General features: G+C 42.4%; 1 protein-coding gene across 2 annotated transcripts in view; it reads left to right on the forward strand.

Annotated features, from left to right (window-relative positions):
* The first annotated feature begins 381 nt into the window (after positions 1-381).
* LOC147338536 (EMILIN-1-A-like) overlaps positions 382-24284 on the forward strand; it is a 30369-nt gene continuing 6466 nt past the window's right edge. Inside the window, exons 1-10 of one of the 2 annotated variants that reach the window (XM_086300446.1) lie at positions 382-982; positions 16327-16452; positions 16544-16791; positions 17703-17938; positions 18067-18240; positions 18330-19334; positions 20967-21300; positions 22282-22506; positions 22591-22836; positions 23977-24168. In XM_086300446.1, the coding sequence (XP_086156572.1) occupies positions 846-982; positions 16327-16452; positions 16544-16791; positions 17703-17938; positions 18067-18240; positions 18330-19334; positions 20967-21300; positions 22282-22506; positions 22591-22836; positions 23977-24168 (2923 nt within the window). In that variant the 5' untranslated portion in view covers positions 382-845. The remainder of the gene's footprint in view (positions 983-16326; positions 16453-16543; positions 16792-17702; positions 17939-18066; positions 18241-18329; positions 19335-20966; positions 21301-22281; positions 22507-22590; positions 22837-23976; positions 24169-24284) is intronic. The other variant, XM_086300360.1, reaches the window with a different exon arrangement.

The raw sequence follows: 24284 nt of genomic DNA on the forward strand, positions 1-24284 counted from the left end.
AAGTCTCACTAATCCGAAACCAGCTGAGACAAACTGCAGTGACTTGACTGTCAGCTGAGATTAAACTCTTAGATGTTCTTTAAGAGCTTCAAAGGATCCACTGCAGATCAAAATAACATTCAAACAAGCAAACAAGTGTTCGGAATAATAACTCATTAAACTGACAACAAAATCCGGAAAGAAAGAATCAGATTCAGCTGATTTACATTAACTTTATACGTGTGTGAGAGAGAGAGTGCTTAAAACACACACACACACACACACACACACACACACACACACACACACACACACACACACACACACACACACATACAAAGAAAGGAAAAACGGGGCAGAGAAGTTTAAAAAGCGCAGTCTGGTCCTTTAAAGCCTCTCTGAGGCTCCGTGCGGTTTCACGTTTTCATCACTGATCCCAGTCCTGGTTCAGGTGTGGGTGCGGGTCTGGTTTCTCCTCCGGCAGGGGCGGAGACAGTTCGGTGGGGCGGTGTGATGAAGAGGAGGAGCAGCTGGTCTCGGTTCAGTCTGTCGCAACGTTTTCTTCTCTTTGTTTCTCAAGTAAAGTTCTGATGGGCCAGCCGGGACCGCGCCGAGCCGGATTAAAGTGGCATTAAAGGCGGATTAAAGGCTGGGAGCAGCGGGACCCGCAGCGGGTCAGGGGGGACTGGACTCGGCTTCAGGTCTGATCGGATCCGGACCATGGGTCGGTGGGACTGACGGACTTCTGAGGAAACTTTTTTTGTGGCGTTTCCATGGAGATGGGAGTCTTCCCTTCCAGCTGAGGAAGCTGATTAGACTCCGATAAGGTATCGATACTCTGTATTGATCGCGTGTTGATCGGAGGGATGGCCGCGCTCCCGCTACTGTTGCTGCTCGTGCTTTGGACCTGCGGACACGCCAAAGGCGCGTTCCCGCTGCGACAGTCCTACAACCTGTACACCAATGGACACGCGCACGGAGCCCGCGCTGCCAGCAGGCACAGGTAAGATGACACGTGCGCGGAAAGGATGGTGATGGTGATGATGATGAGGTTGGAAATGAAGAAAGGATAAGGTGGTGACGTCAAGGTGTTATGACCTCACCACAGAGGAGTTTTATGTGTGTGTGTTTTACTCTGACAGGAAGTGCTTACAGGTTGCTAGTTTGATTCCTGGTTCAGTTCTGCAGGTCTGATATTTAAGAGTGAGCCCTCTGCTGATGTCAGGATCCGATGACATCATGCACCTCTTTTTACATTGTTTCTATAGTAACAGCTGAAATTAAAGGTGAATTTAAGCCTGTTTTTGATATTTCAGGTCAATGAGCACCTGAAGTTTAGTGTAAGCTGATAACTTAATTTTCTGTTTATGACACGTCTCTGTGAAATGTTTGGTTTAGACATCTGAGATGTTTGGACTTAAAACATTTAATTTGCACAGACGTTTAATAACAGCTTCATTCTGTCTCTTCCTGCCGTCCTTTCATTACAGTCACTGCTTCAGATGACAAACAAGCTCAAAGCAGTTTCTGGATTTCTGTCCACCTTCATCCGTTTCCTGTTTTCACAGGGAAAAAGTGTTTAACTTGAATATAAACTGACATGCATGAGGAAATCAAACTCTATAGCGTCATCATTACTAACACTGTGTATCCACAAAGGCAGAGATGTGCAAACAAACTGACATCACCCACTGGTTTACGATCGCCGTGTTGGTGTTTTGCACACAGAAGTGACCACAATTAGGGTGGAGTGGAGTTATCAGCTAAAGCTAGCAAGCTGCATACGTAAAGACAGTATGGGTGCAACTACATCGCACAGATACAGGTAATTAAGTCTACGGAGCATAAAAATATTAGAAGTTCACTCTCTTGAGGTGGAGCACAATCTTCTGTGATTGGCTGTCTTATTATTGGATTTTAAATGCTCCAAAAGTCTTTAAAAACAGTCACAAAGTTTTTTCACTGGCTCTGAGTAGCTGAGGTGAAGCACTGGCCTGCTTTCTCTCCATCCACCTGACACTCAAAGCTTCCAGGGTTATAATAATGTCAACTTTAAGCATTAACATGGTTCAAATGTGTCATCTTGTCAAAAAAAAAACCCCAAACAGTTATCACAAACAGGGAAAATGGCTTTATAGCCTAGAGATGTTTTTTGTATCCTGTTTATTTCTGTTGTAAAGTCTGTTTTTTAAATCCAAGGCAATGGGTCGACTCGCTTTAGGAGCCAAGTGGTCATTAGAGGAACTGCAGTGTTTGTCACTTTGTCTTCATTTTTCAGCCCCAAAGGTTGGAAACACTTTTCTTTAAAAGCCATTAACACACATTGTTGTCATAGTGCTTCTGTGATGATCTCAGTCACTGTGCTTCATTTCCACTCTCATCTCCATTCATGGATGGATGTTTGTACCGCATGTTATCAGACATGTCAATCAAAAACACAATCATTAGAAACTGTCACACTTGTCGAAAAAGCGATAAAAGGAAGTGTTTTATTTGGCGGCATCAGGTATGGAATACCGAGGGAACAAAATAACTACTGAAGGAAGAAGTAACTGAGGACACCGTCTCTGTAAATTCCAAGGAAAGGACTGTAAACAAGGCACAAAAAGAGCACCAGAGCATCCATCCTTACGCATGGCCATTAAACACAGCTGCACAGAACACATAAATATAAGCTATTAATAAACTTTTTAGGCGAAATTCTGTCTCGCCTCATTTTCATTTCGATTTCACCATATCAGGCTGAACTTGCACTGCACATTCTTCCTTTATAAATAACACTTTATGTGTGGTTTATACAGCCGGGCCTTTCGTGACCTTCCTGGCAGAGAGGTTTAACTGGCACATCCTCTCAGAGCTGCTGACTGTCACTTCACGCACATGCATGCTGACAGCTGTGCTTTAAATAGTTCAGAGTATGTGCCCTGAGTGTGTGTGAGGCTCTTCGTGGTCAGTGTGTCTGAAGATGATGTTGGGTTTAAGTGTGGCAGGACTTTAAACTGAGCTTCTTTCAGCTGCGTTCACACTGAAAGCAACACAAAGGTGATGGCTGATGGACATTCCAGACTCGGACAGGTTTTATGTCAATCAGCAGCTGATGTCAGTCAGCTGTGTCCTGCACTCTCATTGGCTAAGGCTTCAATCACCTGGAAGTTGAGAACAGTTTGTGACATGTGACATTGACTTTCAATAGTTTTTGGTCAATGTGAATCTCTTCTAGTGTGGAGAAGAGTTTTTTATACCACTGCACCTCTTCACAGGAGCTCTTGGAACCTCAAACCACATCCACAACAGCATTTGCATGAATTTTAGTGGAAATAAACCTGCAGGTGTGACACTGGGGCCCTTGTCTGGTTTTCATGTGTATCATTTTGTATAATGGTAACTTCCCCACTCATTTTAGGGTCAGTGGAGGAAGGCGTACCCACTTGTTGTGGGTTCTTGGGTTGGATCTCGATGCTCATCAGTTAAAGTTGGAGAGTGTGAGCACAACAAATGTCACATGTAACACTTTCCACATCAGAGTGTTGTTTATATACATAAATATCGATCAAAAGAGTGAGTAGAAAGATCGATTTTTAACACCGGCGCTTGATGTGAAACAATAATTGCTGAAATATTTTGTCATTGGTGGGGATAGTGTTACTAACCAAGGAAAGTGGAAGAGAGATCGAGGCAAACATTTGTGGCTGAGAAAAAAGAAATCAGATGTTTTATTGTTTTAAAGCTGTATTATTTTTAAAAGGTGCCACACTGTTAGCTTTTGTAACCAAAGCAGTTGCACAACAACAAAGAGAGACAGCTGAGATGTAGCCTGCTAACTACGTTCTTATAAAGCCTGGTGTTTAAAAGCAGCTCTCGCTACGTCACTGGACTCATTCTGCCAGATCTTTTGTCTTCAGTGGAGTGGAAATGCAGACAAACAATACTCTGAAGGAAACTTTCAGCTCCCTGAAAAAAAAAACTTCTTGAGGGAGAAAATTTTAGATGGAAAAACAACTAATGAAGCAGGAGAAGGGTGAAGAAGTCTTTCTGCTCAATCCTTTTCACTTTAGTTATGAACTGAGCAGCTGGGCATGTTTCCCATGGATTCTTAAATAGTCATAAAGCTGAGTGAATTCATTCATCTAAAAAAAGACGCCTTCATTTTTTCCAAAATGTCTTAAATCAACATTTGAAGATGTGGGAACAGTTGAATTCTATGAGTATTTTTTTTATCAGTGAAATTAAGATCTCTAAATGATTTGTAATAGCTATAATTATCAGAAAGTGCCTTGCATTAATGACACAGATCACAATGGGAGAAGCAACAACATTTATAGTTTGTTTTTTGATATAAAACCATGTTTTTTAATATTTAAGCCAAAGTCTGGGATCCCATCAGCTTATTGTGGATGCTAAGAGCTTTGACGAAATCGTAGAAAAACAAACATATCTGTGGGATGATGTCACTTTCTCATTCCTAAATCTTACTTGCAGGAGAGCTGGTCTTAAATTTAATTCTGAGGGGTGTTAAAGAGGTCTTAAATCTAATCTGCCTCGAGCTGCAGGATTCCTGTTTTCAAATGTTTTTCGTCTTCCAGGTGAACTGTTTATTTAACTGTCAGCATGGTTTCATTGGCCGTGAGTGTTAGCAGCTCACACAAGTGTCTCCAGGACTAATGGAAAAAGGATAAATAAGTTTCCATCTGGAGCGATCCTGACTCAGATGTCACGGCTGCCTGAAAGCTCACGTGTTAGCTTCTTCCTCTTCTTCTTAAAGTCATTTTCTTCCACGGGAATCACAGGATCCGCTCAGCGAGGTGAAAGTAGTGTTGAGTATGAAGCTCCGATTTGGTGAACTTTTTACTGGGGTCAGTCCTGTAAGCTGAAACACTATAAAACTAAACACACAATACACCACATAAAAGTGCAATAAACACACAATAGAGCACAGTAAAAAGCATTCCGCCCAGCGAAACAGGCAGTTAAACCCTCAGTTTGATGTCGGCTGCTAAAAAAATACCAACGTGAAGCGCAAACTCTGAATCTCTCCTGTGGAGTTTGTAAAGCTGATAAATCAACTTTTTTCTGTCCGGCCTGTAGAGCTGAGACGCACGGGGGGCAGAAATTAAACCAACCCACTCTGAGGCAGGAATAAAAAGGTCAGAGGTGGCGTCTGTCCTGACACGAGCAGCATTCACTGACCTGCAGATGCAGAGATAACACGACATCAGCTCCAGTTTCCCCTCGTTCCCCTCCCCATCCATCTTTATACCAAGTTTTACTTTTGTTTTTACTTGTGCGTGCATCTTTGCAGAGACGTGTAGATTCATACATCTCTGTTTGTTTCACTCAGCAGATTTATAGACGACGAAAAGCCAGAAAGCGAGCAGTGTCACGGAGCATTGGGAATCTAAAAAATTTTTAAAAAAGAGGGGAAACAGCTGAGACTGATCTGAGCAGCTCGGAGACAGACGTCCGGACATCCTGTCCGCAAGATTCGAGCTCAGAGATTCAAGCTAAACTCTGTACACTGAAGACTTTGTGTTTAGCGTTGTGCTTCATAAAAACCATCCTAGTGACATCAGCTCTGGCTGCCAGATTACTGTAATCCTGACTGCTGTAATCTATTATCAGTGCTGATAACTCAATCTTCATTAATCAGTACCAGAGATGTGATCAGCGAGTCAGCATGTGGAGCTCATAAATCAAGTGTGTTTCAGTTGAGGATAAAATGAGCACATGAATGGAACATCAGTGGGTTTTTGTGGTAGTAAACTAAACTGATCAGTGGCTATAAAGTGTTTCAGGTTTTCTATCAGTGCTGAGATCAGTGCTCTCATTAGAAGCTGAACAGTCACTGTTTATTTATTAAATACTTAAATGACAGATGCAGACGTTTATTCAGATTTTTACCACTGAAGGTGTGGGAGTGTAGTGATGTGATCACGAATAAACATGAGCGGCATATGAAACCACTGCAGGGTTCTGGTTTGTGCGGTTTCTGTCAGTTTCTCGTTGTCTTTGTTGTGTTTTCTTCTTGTGTGTTCCGTGTTTCCGTCATCACGCTCAGTTGTTCTTCAGCCTTTCTCACTGTTTGTATTGCTCTGAGAATCAGTTTTCCTCATGTGTCTTTTTTTGTTTTACTTCCTGCTTTCCTTTCCTCTTCTTTGTGATTGTTTGCTGTGTCACCTGTGTTTGACAGCCTTGTATCTCCCTTAGTTGGATCATCTCATCTTCTCTAGTCCTCCATCAGCTTCCTGTGCTCCGTGGCAGTCTGCTTGGTTGGATTTTTGTTACTTTCTGGGACTGTTGTTATCGGCTTTTTCCAAAAGCTTGAAGCTTTAGAAAAATCCCGTCTGCGCTTTAGTCCTAAATTCAGTTAAATTCCAAGCAAACAGTCAAAAATCACAAGAAATGAAAGTAACAAGAAGCTTTTTTACCCAATGGAAGTATGTGTTTGGTAACCACATGTCGCACAAAGACAGCATGTGTAGTGTTGTTGTGTTTTTGAATGATGCACGCTCATTTGTATATTTAATGCAACACTTTTCCAAAGAAGCTGTGACAGAAGCACGTTTAACGGCGTGTTGCATCATCTCTTCTCTAAAAAAAAACCACTGCATGCTTTTGGGAGCTGAGAGGCCAACTGCTGTTTTAGAAGCCAGATGTTTTCCCATTCTTGCTGGGATTTCAGTTGTTCAACAGGACCTCCTTTGTCGTACTTTTCATTTTATAATGCTCCATCTGTTTTCAATGGGTGACGGGTCTGGACTGCAGGAGGGCCAGTTTAGCACCCAGATTATTTTATTACAAAACCATGCTGTTGGAAAACCTGTGGAATATAGTTTTCCATCCTCTTGCTGAAATAAGAAAGCCCTTCTCTGAACCATGTTGCTCTTCATGCTATTTATTGTTCAGCATAAACAGGGCCTTCACACATGTGAACGTCACCAATACCGCGATCCCCAAACATTCACAGCTGTTGCTCAGTTGCTGATCTTTGTTTCTGACAGATTCAGCCTCTCTGAGATGCTCTTTTGTATGCACAGTCATGTTACTAGTTGACCTTATTAACTTTGAGATGTTCTAGCACATATTTGTTTTTAGCGCCGCACAACTTTTGCAGCCCGTGAAAAGCTGTTGGAAACTGCTCAGCGTCCCAACTATTTCTGAAATGTGGTTGTAATATCCAGCCCTGACAGGAATGTTTCAGCTGCACTCTAATTTATATGTGCACTAAGCCATAATCCGTCCTTATCCTTGGTAGTTTAGCTCTTCGTGGTAATTAACAGCAACTAACCACACTTCCATAACCCCACTTTTGCACTGTATTAAATCCTTCTACTAGTTTTGAAAAGAGTGCTATGATTTAAAGACATATGTACACCCTTTAACCAAAATAGGTCATTAAAAAGTCATTTATAAACTAACAGAGCCAAACTGTTGCACTGATAATCCATTAAATCGATGGGTGGATCGATCCAAATATCGAAAGTATCGAACCCAACGCAGGTATTGATATCGATGCTAGCGTGATAGGATCAATGCTTTGTTTCTATGCATGTAAATCGCCGAATTGTGTTAAAAAAAAAATTTTTAAGAGGAAGAAATATACCTCAAACATGCACTGTGAAAAATAAAAGTGTTGACTGATAGTGTTGAGTGTCACATTCTTGGCTTTTTTAAATTTTATTTATTTATTTAAAAGCCTACCAGCACATTTAACAACAGAAGGTGACCCAGTGCTTTAAAGACGGGCATATTTACCTGCCAGCTTTAAAATAAAACCCTGTTTCAAAATACACAAAAAGCTGAAAAGTTTGTTTTATTGTATTAACTCATTGTGATCATTAAAGTCAGTTCAGAATTTACAAGTTGATTACAATTAATCTTAGATCGATGCTTTTAAAACTTGAAATTATCGGTATTGGCAGTACTGGGCCTGTATTTATTTGGTATCAGATCAGATGAGATTAACCAGAAGTGCTAAAACCCACAACTACCACTTCTTCCTCATACTGCGGGGATTTACCTTCTGCTGACTCGCCTAACAGTTGGAGCAAATATGTCTGGATCACCTTAGATTCACGATGAACCAATCAGAGCCACAGTTTGGCCATTAATATTGTGAGCATGTGTTTATCACACCGAGTCTCATCTGAATTTCTAATTACTGTAACTGAAGTCTTAATGGAGATCTTACTGGGGATCGTTGAGATGAACCATGGTATTGATTGATGATTGGCTGCTGTATTTATTTCAACCAAGCAGTCTGATTTACAGCCCCTGATTTCTCACATAGTAAATGGACATATGCTATAATGATTTATGATTACCTTCAACATGGCAATGATGTAATTGGTTTGCTTGTTATCCAGATTATTCAAACGTCATGCATGGATTAGTAAAAGTGGTCATTTTTTGTAATATCTTCATAAATAAATGTCACATTGAAATAAGAAAAAACAGGGACATCATCTTGATGTTCTTAAAATAATAATATCTGGATCCAAGAAATCAGCTCATGTGTGGCGTGGAGGGGATTTTCAGCCTTGGCAGAGGCAGCATACTGCTGTTGTTGATTAACACATGTGACTGCACGTTTAAATTGATCACACACAATCATTTGTGATCACACAGAGCCTGTCAGAAGCGTACATCCAGCTGCAACCACTCATCTTGACCATTGTCATAGGCAGTAACCAAGTTCCCTTTTAGGGCATGTATTCTGGCAAGTTTTTCCATGGCAGGACAAATATGAGTTTCCAGAGGAAATCTGCACATTCACATTGAAAAACTAGGGACTCCTCTGTAAACTTTCCCCACACTTTCTCATTCTGTGTCATCCTCTGGGACAATGAAGACTGAGGTCTTTCACAAGTTTAAAGAAAAACTCCCTGGGCTAAAGCTAAAATAAGGCAAAGGTCCAGCTGTAAAGCCTTTAACATTTGCACAAATTGCAACACACAGACACACGTGCACACATTCAGCCCCCTCCTTTTGGCAGCAACAGCTCTGATGTCATCAGCAAAAAACTGGAAAAACGGAGCGAAAAAACACCCGAATTACTCATTTCCGTAGAATGTGACATCATTCTGTGTGTGTGTGTGTGTGTGTGTGTGTGTGTGTGTGTGTGTGTGTGTGTATCCAATTCACCCCTGCAACGGTGAATTGGATAAAGTGATTAAGAAAATGGATGGATGGATGGATGGATGGATGGATGGATGAATGTATTTATGTATGTATGAATGTATTTATGTATGTATGTATGGATGGATGGATGGATGGATGGATGGATGGATGGATGAATGTATTTATGTATGGATGGATGGATGGATGGATGGATGGATGAATGTATTTATGTATGTATGTATGGGTGGATGGATGGATTGATGGAGGGAAGGATGGATGGATGGATGAATGTATTTATGTATGTATGGATGGATGGATGGATGGATGGATGGATGGATGGATGGATGGAGGGAAGGATGGATGGATGGATGGATGGATGGATGGATGGATGGATGGATGGAGGGAAGGATGGATGGATGGAGGGAAGGATGGATGGATGGATGGATGGATGAATGTATTTATGTATGTATGGATGGATGGATGGATGGATGGATGGAGGGAAGGATGGATGGATGGATGAATGTATTTATATATGTATGTATGGATGGATGGATGGATGGATGGATGGATGGATGGAGGGAAGGATGGATGGATGGATGGATGGATGAATGTATTTATGTATGTATGTATGGATGGATGGATGGAGGGAAGGATGGATGGATGGATGGAGGGAAGGATGGATGGATGGATGGATGGATGGAGGGATGGATGGATGGATGGATGGATGGAGGGAAGGATGGATGGATGGATGGATGAATGTATGTATGTATGTATGGATGGATGGATGGATGGAGGGAAGGATGGATGGATGGATGGATGGATGGATGGATGAATGTATGTATGTATGTATGTATGGATGGATGGATGGATGGATGGATGGAGGGAAGGATGGATGGATGGATGAATGTATTTATGTATGTATGTATGGATGGATGGATGGATGGATGGATGGAGGGAAGGATGGATGGATGGATGAATGTATTTATGTATGTATGTATGGATGGATGGATGGATGGAGGGAAGGAGGGAAGGATGGATGGATGGAGGGAAGGATGGATGGATGGAGGGATGGATGGATGGATGGATGGAGGGAAGGATGGATGGATGGATGGATGGATGAATGTATGTATGTATGGATGGATGGATGGATGGATGGAGGGAAGGATGGAGGGAAGGATGGATGGATGGATGGATGGATGAATGTATGTATGTATGTATGTATGGATGGATGGATGGATGGAGGGAAGGATGGATGGAGGGAAGGATGTATGGATGGATGGATGGATGGAGCTATTAACTGATCAGAGGAATGGATGTGAGGCTCATGTTTCCTGCTTATCTTATATTTTTCTTATATTTATTCATTTTCAATGTAACCATAAATCAGCCAAGTCAGGCCCGTTGTGCTTTTAGAAGATGTTGTTTCTGTTTTAAGAGAAACTCTGTCAGGGGCAGCGTTTTCCCTTATCAGCCTCCACTTAACTCTGTCCTGCTTTCAGCCTGCTGTAGGTCAAAGGTCACTTGCTGTTTTAATTCTGATCATTGCTGATAGTATAAACTCACTGTCAGGAGTCATGCTCACACTGACTGAAAACATGTCAGCAGCCCCGCTTTAACTTTAGGTCACTGTTACTGTGACGCTCTCTGATTGGCTGTCAGTTGGTGAAAGGAGCCTTTGTCTCTTCTTTGGCTTTACGTCTTCTTGTAAAGATGAGAATATTCTGTGCAGTGAGAAATCTGAAGCTTTATTCATCTGTGCAATATTTAAATACAGTTGGATCTCTGAGTCGACTGTAGACGTGCAGGAAATATTTAGTTTGGGTTGGGTTTGTGTGCTGGCGTCACTCATGCCTTTAACATTACATGTTGTTTTATTGTGGGTGGGGGGTTAACAGTTTGTCTGGTGTTTTTGTCTGTATGTACAATGTTTTTTTTAATTTCAACTTGAAAATGTCCAAACAAGGGAAGCTGTGTTTTATCATTCCCCAAGTGACTCGAATTCCCTTTCGTCCGATTTAAGATTGATATATGAGTATGTTTGCAACTCAAACTTTCAGTAAAACGCATTCATACAGACTTCTGCTGTGTAACATTTATTTAAATGCCCTCTGTGAACTTATATCTGCTGATAGAATCTCACTGCAATAATATTCACCATCAGGATCTTGTTATTGTAAACCACAATGTTAAACAGTGTCTCAGATTTGACATTTAAGAAGATGACTGTCTTTCTTACTGATGTGGTTTATTTATTCTCGCCAGAATTCTTTAACAGTGAATCAGATAGACATGCACCATCTGTTGTGTTCCCATACACTAATTAATAATGTTGTACAAATACAGAAGTGTAAATAAGAAAATAAACACATATTTTTAGAATTACATAACAGCCCATTTTTGCTGGCCAGGGTTCAGAGAGCTTCCACGTTTTTTTGTTTTAGCAATATGTTCATCTACCGAGGACTTGTCTGTAAGTTTGGTGCTTTTGTGTGTTGAGACTGGTTCTTAAGGAAAGTTTGACATAGCCAAACTTGGCTGGCTCAACAAATCCTAAAACGGCACTCAGATAACCACCATCTGTGAGAGCGCTATCTGTTAACTCTCCACCTCTGTGCACGCTCACATACAACATGAATCAACCGGATGCCGTCGACTTCAATCAGCGCTCCGCTTTCAGCATAAGAAAGGCATTAGCCTGCATACATTGAAACTTTCAAAGCTTCACATTGTTGTCACACAGGTCTGATACTGTCTCACATCCTGCTCAATAAGACGTGAAGATAACTAACTTTTTGTCACCTAATCAGTGCTTAAAATCTTATCTTCTATAGCTGCAATTCCAGGAATGAAGACTTCAAGACTTAGCATCAGATTAAGGTCAAGCATGAATATGCATTTATACACAATCACCAACTGAAGACATGTAAATTCATTGGGCAGAGCGACACAGTTTGCACTGCTGTAACATAATAGCTGAGCTGATATGACTTAGCTTCCCCTCAGCAGGTTTCTGCAAAAGTCCTTTATATTTAGTTTCTTTAGCAATTCCTTTCCTGCCTTTCCTGACACCTTTCAAAGTTTTTCTTTGGGCACTGGCTGCCTTTTCGCTCATTTACAGTCCCGTCCTTGTACGTTACCGTTTTCAGTGAACTTTTTGTTTTGTTTGTTTGTTAGTTAAGCCACTTAAAAATAGGGCTTCTAACTCAAGTGATGAACTGAAAACAAACAGCTCGCAGCCTGTCACAGCCTGTTTCTTTAGTTGTCTATGAAAAATTCCAAAGGTAACAAAATTTCACAGCACAAAATATTTTTTTTCCTCACCAACACCTGGCATATTTCAATATGGTGTGCAGTTTGGCCTCAAAAGACAAAATAGGAAACTGGACAGGTGGCAGGCCTAAAGTGGAGGTGGTATTGGAGATCTGGTTAAAATGAATGAATCTCTTTGTACTCCCAAAGGTTGATTCTGTTCATCTGGACGTAGCGTTTTCAGTGGGAGAAGCATCTCATTTGAATAATTTGTTGGATGAAGTTGAAGTTGAACACCTTCAACTTCATTGTTTGAAAATTTGGAGGTCTTTGCAATATTATTCCACGAAGGAGAGATAAGTTGAAGGAACTAGATAGGATTTATTGAAATGGATTGATATGTTTAACCTGTAATGTGAGATAGCGTCAGAGAAAAATGCCTGATTTTACCTACACTCAGCTCCAGGATAGCTTTTTAGCTCAGAAATGGGATGGAGATGGAAATACAGACTTCCACACCGGTGCTTAGTAAGAACAATACAGTGGAAAGTCTTGCTGCAATGACACTGTCACCATCTGTGTCCAAATCTCAAGGCAAGAATAACAAAGAAGCCCGGAACCACATTGTGGGGCTTTTCAACAACTGTCATCAAAAGAGAAATCAAAGCAAAACCAAAACTGTGCAAGTTTGGGTCCGTAGCAAAACCACAAAGCTGCAAGTATGTGCAAGTGAGCAATCCAAAAACAGCAGCACAAAGGAGGTGCTCAAAGAGGCGACCTCGAAGGATCTGTTTAGCTTTCTGCTCTCGCGGGTGGAGTCATTCGGCTCTTTCATTGCACCTCGTATGGTGAAGGTGGAGGTCATTTCTTTCTCGTAGTTACACTGAATGAATGATAGAATATTTAAATTACACATTAAACTGATCAGAATGTATTCTGTTTATCCCTTTTTACATTTGGATATCTCATTATGATTATGACTACATCTCAGTTCACTGACATACAGACCTGCTTGCTTTGCATTTAAAGCACTTTGCGTTACTTTTTATATATTTGGTGTATATTGAGCCCCCTCCTTATGTCCTCCAAATATTTCAACGAATGCAACCTCAGCAGTGAAACAGCATGATTATGGTTCATGAGATGATTGTTTCTGCTCATCGTTCTGGATTCCAGAGACAACAATTCAACCTAATTACACGCAAACACACAACACAGCGAGTCTTTCTGCTGCTGATCCGACATGAACGAGACGGATGGAAACTCATCGCCATCACACGCTAATGACATCAGCACCACGCGCTTAACTTGTCATGAGATTTTACCCACAATGCCATGTGAACAATGAGCGTGTCACTGGATTCGATGACTGAAGCTGTCAGATGCCGGGCAGGATGTTTGACTTATAACCCGCATGGGAACAGAAACAGACAGAAAGCGATCTGGCGTGTTTATATTCTTCAGAGGGTCTGCAGGTGTTTGAGCGGCAGCACTCACATTTTCATTTGATGGTTTTTCAGCTTCGCTTCACATGTTTTCAATCAGCCGAGATGGCCAAGAATGCAGACCGCAGAGTCAACCGTAGCCTTCAAAATAAATGGATCTATGGGAGAAAGCTGTATTTTCAAAATAAAAGTCCTTAAACGGTGGGAAGTCAGCCGTGCTGGAAAAAAACGAGACGCTTCACAGGTTACTCAGTGTGCAGGTTTAAAGATAGTTTGTTTTAGAATAGTCTGCTACCGTGCTGCACCACAACCATCAAGAAACATCTGCACATGCTCAGTGCTGACCTCGCTCGACCTTAAACAGATGTTTGTGGTTAAGCCTCTATGCTGCAGCTGACCAAGTGAAAAAAAACTTTAAAAAAAGGTTCCTTCAGAAACATAAAAAGTAATCCACCCTCAGCGGTGCAATGAGAACATTAACATCAAAGTATAGTCGAATAAGGCAACGTAATATATCAAAAACTCCTCTGTAGCTCAAACAGTAAGAGGTCACAGGGTATATTTGAAGTATGAATGAAGTTACCACAGGAAAGTGATTGGAAAGTTTTCCTTTTATGGTTCATTATGTTTGCACTTTTTAAATGTTGTCCGTTTACATACGCCATCAGTGTGAAGTTAACAGTTTTTCAAGGTTTTTCTCTTTCACCCATTTGCTCCCATAGTCATGGTGGCGGAGCTGCCATGCATGTGGTTGGGCTAGATTGGGTTTAAACTGCCAACCCTGTGATTAGTGGGCAACCCACTCTGCCCCCTGAAACATGTCTCAGTTTTAAAGACACACTTGTAAAGACGTGAGGTTACAGAGACCTGCTTGATATAAACCAGTGTGTGTGTGTGTGTGTGTGTGTGTGTGTGTGTGTGTGTGTGTGTGTGTGTGTGTGTGTGTGTGTGTGTGTGAGTGGCAAGTGTACACAGCTTCAAGAGAAATTATTCTTTTATCATATGCTTGGATATAAAATATATGAAAATACTTTTATGCTTTTGGGGGAATGCACACAATTTAAACATCAAATATCATCACTTAATTTATCTGATCATCACCAGCATCTTATCCAACACTATCTGTAAGAAATATTGCAGAAATATATAGAAATATTATTAAGAGATATTTGAGTTTGTTAGCTGAAAGAATTTGGTCAAGAAAATATTCACCTATTACTCAAACTAACATTTTAAGTTGAACTTAAAGAAGCCAAAAACTGATTATCTGATCGTCACATTACTGTCGCGGTGGTTTTGGTTTCTGTTTGGATTCACAAACCCTCCAGCATGAAATTGTAGTTTTTAATTAATGTCTTCTAGACTTTGCGATTCCTGTTTTGTTTCATTATCATTCTAATAATTTTGAGCTTTAGTTCTCGTTGTGTTATTTGAGTTTCTGTGGCGTTTTGATTACCAGCTTCTGGTTTGTGTCTTCAGTCTTCCCTATCTGTTCCTCTCTCGTTGTCTTATCTTTCTGTGTCTTCGTCCTCCAGCGTTCTCTTGTCTCTGTTTTCATGTTTTATGTGAATCTTCTCATTTCCGTGTATAGTGTGTGACTTTTGGATCCCAGTTTAACTTTAAAGGTTAGTTATCGTCTGTTTCCTGTGTTGGTTTTACTTCCTTGCTCTGCCTGATTTTTCTGTGTTGAGCTGTGCCTCCGGTCTCCAGTCGCCGAATCAGCCCTCTGCTTTTACACAGTCCTTTCTTCTGCTCGTCAGCATATCTGCTGTTGTTGGTTTGGGGATTTTTGATGGTTTCAAATTTTGGACTTTGTTACTTTGTGTTCAGTCTGAATTAAAGGCTCACCTTTTGTTCTATGTCTGACTTGAGTTCTCTAAACTATGACATTTAGGAACGTTTCCCTTTATTTTATTTTATGATAACGGTATTTCAAGGGAGTGCATGTTATTTTTATGCTTTTGATGTTGCATCGCTCATGTTGGCTGTAAGATTTTGCTTCATTAACGGTTGCCCAAATCATGGGTAAATATTACGTGTAGTACCTCCTTTACAAAGCTCTATTAAGATTCTGCTTGTGGGTTTACTGTTAAACATAGCATTTATGTATGAAAGTGTAACACTGTGTTATGTGCTGTGAGGTCTTAAGGATGTCACAGCACTTCACTCTCAGAGTGCGAGCTTCGTTTTGGTTTCTAGAGTGTCCAGAAGTAAAACAGAGATCAGGCTCCTCTCCTGTGGGACCAGCTCCCAGTTTGGGTTCAGGAGACAGACATCTCTGCTTTAAGATCTTTTTGATAAAGCTTATAGTCGGGGCTGGATCGGGTGATACTGAACCCTCCCTTATCCTGCTATAGGCTCAGGCTGCTGAGGGACTTATCATGATTCACTGAGCTTTTCTCCATCTCTACTCATGTTACATCCACTACTGCATGTCACTGACTTTTGTCTTCTCACTCCTGAGTTTTGTATTCCGTCCTGATTGTTGGGATTGTCTCATTTTGTGATTCTACTGTTATATTTGTGTGTCTAACAGGAACTGGTGTGCGTTTGTGGTCACAAAGACGGTGAGTTGTGTGGTTGAGGATGGAGTTGAAACCTACGTGAAGCCTGATTATCATCCCTGCAGCTGGGGGAGTGGACAGTGCAGCCGGGTGGTGGTGTGAGTACACACTCTCACACACACTCACACACACACACACATAGTGTGTGAATCAGAGTCATCAGTTTGTGCTCGTCCTGGTTCTCTGCAGTTATCGGACCTACATGAGGCCGCGCTACAAAGTCGCCTACAAAATGGTGACAGAGATGGACTGGAAGTGTTGCCATGGTTACAGTGGAGCAGACTGCAACATTGGTCCAGTTGGTGGAGGAGGGACTCAGATATCCACCACCAGACCTCAGCCCGGACAGGGAGGGGGGACGACCAGTGGACAAGGTGGAGGAGGGCATAGTTATGGGGGAGGCAGTTCTGGATCTGGACAGTCTGGAGGAAACGCGGGTGAGTGGATTTTCATTTTGTTCTTTTATTCACATGAAGTTCGGCAGTTTAAAGAAAAGCTGTGGCTGGAGTGCATGAAGACAAAGACGCACATCCTCAGTCCATCTGCTGCACCATGAGATGGGACTGAATGTAGACACTTTAAAAACCAGCGGAGATTCCTTTTATGAGAATTCCCAGTGAGATTCTCCCTGTTCTTAGGATCTAACACGGCTTAACATTCGACACCAGACCCAGATGGACTCAATAAAAACCAGAGCTGAAGCAGGAACTCAATCGTGCACTGAATCGTTCTTTATTTTCTCTCTTTGCTGTCATCTCAGTAATCATCAGCAAGCTGCAGCAAACAGTAGCATCTGATATTAGTCGATCAAAACTAATCTGCAGCCTTTGCTCACTTCTTCTGGTGAGAGCCAGTTCACTTCGTAAATCAATCACTATTCAACCAAACGGCTAAAAGCTGCTCGCAAAAAGGAGAAAATGGAGCTCGGTTCTCAGTAACATAGTGCTGACCACATGTCTCCTTTGTTTTTCAAACAGGGGCACTAGCTTTGCCAGTGAAACACCATCATCTAATTAGTCAGTAAAAGACTTATGATATGATATCTTCATGCAGAAGCATCTTTTTCCAAGAGATGTGAGAAGTGTGAAAGCAACCAAAGCTTGCATTTGTGTAAAAGAAGCAGCTGGTTGTGTGTGACAGTGTTGACTGCTGTCAGGAAGCTACTGCTGGAAATTCTCAGCAGCTGTTTGTTTAATGTGTGAAATAAAAACTATGACTGAAAGTGTCTCTTGGTGCCGTGACAGGATTCTGTCTATTCTAAAGAATGATAAAAATGGAAATAAAAGAGAAACTCTTTTATTTTATTAAGAGTTTCTGTAACCGCTTCATTTCTTTCCTTAACGAGCAGACAACGAGAAGATGAGACAGCTGGAGGAGAAGATCCGCAGTCTTACAAAAAATCTCCAGGACCTTCAGTCCACCATGAGCACCATGAATGAGCGCTTACAGGAGGAGGGCGGCAGGAATGGACTTGGTGGAGGAAGCTCAGGAGGGAGAAACCCTGCGGATGCCGCTCAGCCCGAGATTAAAGAGACGATTCACAGCATTCAGACCAAACTGGACCAGCTGGACAACCGCACACAGGTGAGCTGGTTTTCAGCTTTACTGGGAGGTTATGTGGACTGAGTAAAGAAGCTAAAACAGGAAAAGATGTGTTATGCTGTTTGTGTTTGTGCTGGTGTTTTAATCAGAAACTGTTTCACCTTCAACAGGCTCACGATAAAACCCTGGTCAGCATCAACAACCACCTGGTGAACGGGAAAGGTAATGAGTTGGAGGGAGGTGTGTCTGGAGGATCGTTAAGTGAAGGACGGCTGAACTCACTGAAGGAGGAGATCCTGAGCGAGCTGGAGAGGAGAGTGTCGCTGTCCTGCTCCTCCTGCCAGGTATCAGACAACTTTAATAAGCCGATATTCCAAAATCTTTCTAGCCGGTGTTTTTCAGTAAGATTAAATTCACTGCTGGATGTTTTCAGGCCGGTGTGGAGGATCTGCGCAAACAGCAGCAGCAGGACCGTGAGAGGATTCGAGCTCTGGAGAAGCAGATGAACGCCATGGACGTCCAGTATCGGCAGAGCCTGGACGGGCTGCGGCGGGACGTAGTGCGTTCACAGGGATGTTGCGACATCATCAGTGACCTCCAAGATCGCGTAACTGATGCTGAACGCAAGATCAGCACGGCCTCTGAGAACTTTGATATTCTGCAGAACCGCCTGGACAGGGAGCTCAGCGGACAAGGTGGCACCAGTAGCAGCGAAAACACTGGGTCCAGAGGACAAGGGTTACCTGTTGGTGGTGAAACTGGCGGGCATGGTAGGGATGCCATGATAACAGAGGAACGCCTGAACAACCGATTGAAGGATCTGGAGCGACGGGTCAACAGCACTATGCAGAAAACCGAAGAGAGCTGCTCATACTTGGAGAACGACGTGAAAGACTACTTCCACAGAGAACTGGACGAGCTGAGGTCCGTGTTTCTGGAGCGGTTTGATGACCAGGCCGACAGGATCGCAGACGTGGAGCTGGACGTGGAGCAGGTCAAGAACAGCATACGTGATCATGACAAGCGGCTGTCGAAACTAGAAAACACCACCTCCCAAATGAACTGGAGGCTGGAGAAGTGTGGCTGTGTAGCGTCTGAACAAGGAGGAGGAGGAGAAGGAAGAGGGAGAGGTGACGGGGGATATGGAGGTGGAAGTTGGGGAGCAGGAGGGGGTGGATCAACAGGAGAAGGAAAAGAGGGGGGTAACAGAGGGGATGGAGGTGGGACGTGGGGAGCCGGAGGAGGAGGAGGAGGAAGTACAGGGGGAGGAGGACGCTGGGGAGGTACCGGGGGAGGATTACCGGGAACGGGAGGAGAAAGAGACAATTCAACCAAGAAGTCTCTGGAGTGGAGAGTGGTGGCTAACGAGGATCAGATTCGACATTTCAACACTCAACTCAAAGACCTGTCGATGTCCGGAGACTCTCTGTATGACAAGGTGAGTCATACATCTGGCTCAGCACAACAAATAATTACAGGACAGATTAAGAATTCCTTGCATGTTCAAATAAATGTCCTCTGTATAAACACCTTAACATTATAGCGCATCGACTAGATTGGACTCCTGAGCCAAAGAAAATCATTTTTCACAATAACTCAAAGACTCTTGATGTGCAACTGAAAGTCTTATTATTCAAAATAATGTTATTTTAAAAGCTCCAAAAGGCACCAACAGCTCGAACAGGATTGAGAGGGTGGGTTTAGTGACCTCAATTAGCTGACATGAAGTTTAGCAGACAGCTAGCTTTCACGGTCACCTCTGTTAGCATTTCTGTGCTAGTTGAAGTGGTCCCACCCAAAATGCTGTATAACTTTAAACTTTAAAGGGGTTATTAATTAAAAAAAAGACCCCACAGAGATGTTACGAAGAAGTAAGCTAGCTGTATAGACTGACACTATCCGGTCGTTAAGTGATGACGTGACGAATCCTACTTCCAGGCCTAAAGTAGTCTGCGTTTAATATGGCTTTTGTGTTGTTAACATGTTTAATGTTTTGTATTTCCTTCTATTTAATCTCAAAAAGCTCCTAAAACAGTCAGTGATCACTGTTGACCTCCCTCGGCTTTTATTACCGCTAATCATTTATTTAAGCTCAGTTTTTAAAACCTTAGGATGTAACTACAGCCCATCCCATGCAGCAGTATAGGAATGACTAACCTCGTATTGTGGATGGATTATCTCAGTTGTTCTCCTGGCTGAAGTTTGGTCCTTTTACAGCATCCTGCCATGCGATTACATTTGTTCCTGACCACCGAGAACACTCACGTTAACTTTTATCGAGTGGAAAAAAAGTTAGCTTGTTTATATTATGCTAACATAGCTGTGTCGCTAGCGGTCACGTAGCACATCATTATATACCAGCTAGCCAAACTTCAGTAACCCTACAAACGTCGCTGCTGTTTAGTTTTCTGTCTTCATTTATGTTGGAAGTGATAACAGAGCTGTACGTTTTAATTTGTTTCCAAAACCCCGCAGTCAGGACATGCTATATTGTATTTAGATAGAAGCTAGCGAGCTAACTCCCTGCTAACTTCTAACTCCGTTAAATGTCATAAATTCCGTTTTCATGGATGCCTGGATGTTAAACTCAATTGTTACACCTGGTAGAGCAGAACGCTGATCATTTTATTAAAGATGAAAGACTTTAGACAGTTTTTCAACTCTCATTAATGCCATAGTGATCGTTTGATATATGGACCTGCAGCGGAGTTTAGGCCCAGACACGGCTAGTGACGTCAGACTTAACGACTGGATTTATTAAACTGGGCTGTAGACATGTTTTTCTGCTGTAGAGTTGGGAATTTTAACATTGCCTCCAGTGGCCATTCTGAGGAACTGCAGTTTTTTGGCAGATTTTATTTTGTGGGTTTTTTTTATTCCTAAAAGTTGCTGCTTGGTTGGATGTTTTTTATCTTCACCTTTATCTTATTTCGCAAAGTTTGTAATATTAATCAACGCACTTAAATTAAAACTGTGATGTGTGGATTATAAACTGACTTTTGTGTCAAAGAAGCTCAGATTTTGTGACTATGCAGTCATCTCATTTGTTAATATTTAAATCAATAACCAGGTTTTGGACCTGACCGATGACGTCGGTAAAATCAAAGCCCTGACCGGTGATCACGGAGAACACTTTAACCGAATCGTGACAGTGGTGGAGATGCTGGGCGAGGACTGCGAGCTGTGCGGGAAGGTGGAGGAAGAGCTGCAGAAGATGAAGAATTATTCCCAGAATGCGCTATCCAATATTCAGAACCACATCAACAGAATCCAGAACAGACTGGATTCAGAGGGAGACAGCTGCTTCCAGATGTGCTCAGTCCTGCAGAGTGAAGTCAGTGTTCTGAGGGATGATGTCAGGAGGTGCACCAACCAATGCAAGAGCAACCCGGACATGACCACAGGTCAGATCTGTTTTTTGTTTTTTTTAACTTAACCTCATCTCCTGGTAGAACTGGTAGGGATGTAATACTGGGGCAGGAAAGGGTCAGAGTTCAGAGTCTGGACCGCTGTAGGGACAAAATTGCCTCTCTTTCTCTGTGTCCTAAATCCTGGACACAGATGGGAGCCACTCGAACACAGAATGTAAAATATGTGAGGGATCTTGGAGAATCCTGTGGGCAGTTTTAATTGTCTGTTTTTCACACAGGGCAGACAGAGCTCTAACAGGATGTCCATGAACAGCTTGTATTGGTCTATTATGTCTGCTCAAAGTTTCTTCTGATGTAATACTCAGGGATTTGCTGGGTGGAATGGGGCATTTTCCTCACTACATTTCTGTCCCTGTGTTAAATTATTTCTATCCCTGGTGGAGATATAAAAATATAAACTGTGATTTTTAGCACTGCATCTTGAAACTGTCTACAGCACAGTCATATCCAAAATTGATTTCCACCCCGTATTCATAATCCTGTGACCGCAGAGATGAGTCTGCAGAAGGAATATTCTGGAGTCTTTTCAGTATGTGGCCAAGCACTGCTGTTTCAGTGTGAAAACTACAGCTAAGTAAAAGATGAATTAAGAGGATTCAGCTATGTCGAATCATCTGCATTTGAATAATCTACAAAGATGAAATGCGTCTTCTTATTTCAACGTGTTGAACTGCAGTTATGCATCAGGGTGTCCTGCATTAGAAGCCTCTTTTATTTGCGTCTGAAGACATGTTATTTGCATGGTTCGCTCTGATGGTGGAGCTGCTGTGATGAGCTGATAGTGAGCTCCTGAGTGCTACCTGACCAAAATACAGTCATTTCTGATACTGATTTTTTCAAGCATCAACATATTTTAAGGGGAAAAAAATCCTGTAAAGCAAAGTTTAATTAAATAGATATTTTTGTTTTTACCACTTGAACACATAATTCATAGGCAAATTCAATCCCCAATAGGTGTTGATCATGCTAGACCTGGTGGCACAGATGACAACAGTGGACCGCTGGATCCTGCGAAGCCTTTAGATGGCCATAGCGTGAATGAAGGCATCAACAATAACCACCTGAAAACGCTGCAGGGCGAACTGTCCAATGTCATCCTCACCTTCAGCTCCATCAACGACACCCTGAAGGGTCTGGAGCACACGGTGCAGAAACACGACAGCGTCATCACGGACCTCGGTGAGCCGAGCTCAGGAACAAACATAGCTTTGCATTAAATGCCTCCAGCTAGTGTTCACTCTGTCACCCTCTAAATCCTGACAGGAAATACTAAGGATAAGATCATCTCTGAGATAGACAAAGTCCAGCAGGAGCTGACAGAGCACATCGAAGACAACCGGAATCGTCTGGATAAGATGGACAGGGACATTCGGCGATTTGAGAGTACAGTGCTTGAGATGGGAGACTGTAAGAGGTCTGGAGACGGGCTTGAGAAGAGGCTGTCGAAGCTGGAGGGAGTTTGCGGACGACTGGATGGGGTCTCTGACTCCATCCTCAAAATCAAGGAAGGTATGGTTCATTTTGATGGTCGTGTCTATAATAATGGATTGCATTTATATAGCGCTTTTCGAGACCCTCAAAGCACTTTACACTTCCACTATTCATTCAAGCTACAGTTGTAGCCACAGCTGCCCTGGGGCAGACTGACGCCATCTCTGGCCATCACCAGTAGGCGGCAGGTGAAGTGTCTTGCCCAAGGACACAACGACCAAGACTGTCCGACCCGGGGCTCGAACCGGCAACCTTCCGATTACAAGACAAACTGCCAACTCTTGAGCCACGATCGCCCCAATGTTTACTACTATGTTTACTCTTCCTTTAAAAAGCCTATCATGTGTTTTCATCTTGGACATGCAAATTTGTATTTGAGCTGGTAACAAACACAACATGTGTGCCGGTGTCTCCGTGCCTCACTGAGGTTCAGATGATTCAACATGGAGAACATATTGAAATCGGGTATAAAAAGAAATCAATCAAGGAAAAATAAAAACAGTTTCATCGTTCATGAGAAATTGTTTTTCCATGTAGACTTGCATTGTGAATAAGCAGGACAATAATTCAGGAAGAGGAGATTATGTTGGGTTTTTTCTAACCCGTGCATCTGTTAGAAAGGATGTTTACTCCATCTTTCCCTGGTATAGATACTACTCTGAGTTGCAGGTCAGCTAGAATGTTTACCTGTCTGCTAGTTATCACTTCCACTAATTAAAGTAACTACTTTTTGCTAAACATAATAAACCAGATGGATGTAACAGTAGTTCGTCTTTCTGTACACTCTATGTACTTACATGTTGCAGGATATATTTACAACACCGGGCTGGCACCGTGTCCTTACTGGGACACTACAGTGCCCAATATGTGCAAATCAAAACTCCAATCGTGCTGCGGACCGACAGCTGATGCAGCTGTGCTCCAGCTGTGTTGCTGTGGTCAGAAAGTGAGTTCTTCAGCTGGAATTCAGAGAAAGTGAGCTTCTCATTTCTCTAGAAACATCTTTCACTGTGTTTTTTCTGTCCTGACGTCTTCAACTGGATGACGTGAGGAAAAAGTTGAGGGTACTGCCGCGTACCAAGTGTGTCATGTTACACGAGAAAGACGAACATATGTTCCTCGTGCTGATTTTGATGTTTTGATGTTTTCCGTGTTTAGGACTGAACAAACACGTTTCGAGTTTGTGGACGTGTGTTTCTGGTCTGAATGACACCGTTATCCGTCATGGAGGTCTGCTGGACTTTATCCAGAACGGCCAGGACGACATCCACAGCAGAGTGAAGAACCTGAACTCGAGCTTGAACCAGGTCTCCCGAGACCTGCAGGGTTTGTCAGAGCATGACCTGACGGGTGAGCTGCTCCTTCCTCTGATTCTGTTTGGGGGGTTTTCAGCTACAGTGTGATTTCTCAGCACAGCTCCCCTCTGATCTGAATAACATGAAAAGAGGGTTGCAGGGTTTTTATTG

The sequence above is a fragment of the Aulonocara sp. 'chitande type north' Nkhata Bay genome, linkage group LG1 (assembly GCF_057382095.1).
Source record: "Aulonocara sp. 'chitande type north' Nkhata Bay isolate Kocher_YH1m ecotype deep benthic linkage group LG1, A_spYH_male_GT1.1, whole genome shotgun sequence".
In the NCBI taxonomy this organism is placed as follows: Eukaryota; Metazoa; Chordata; class Actinopteri; order Cichliformes; family Cichlidae; genus Aulonocara; species Aulonocara sp. 'chitande type north' Nkhata Bay.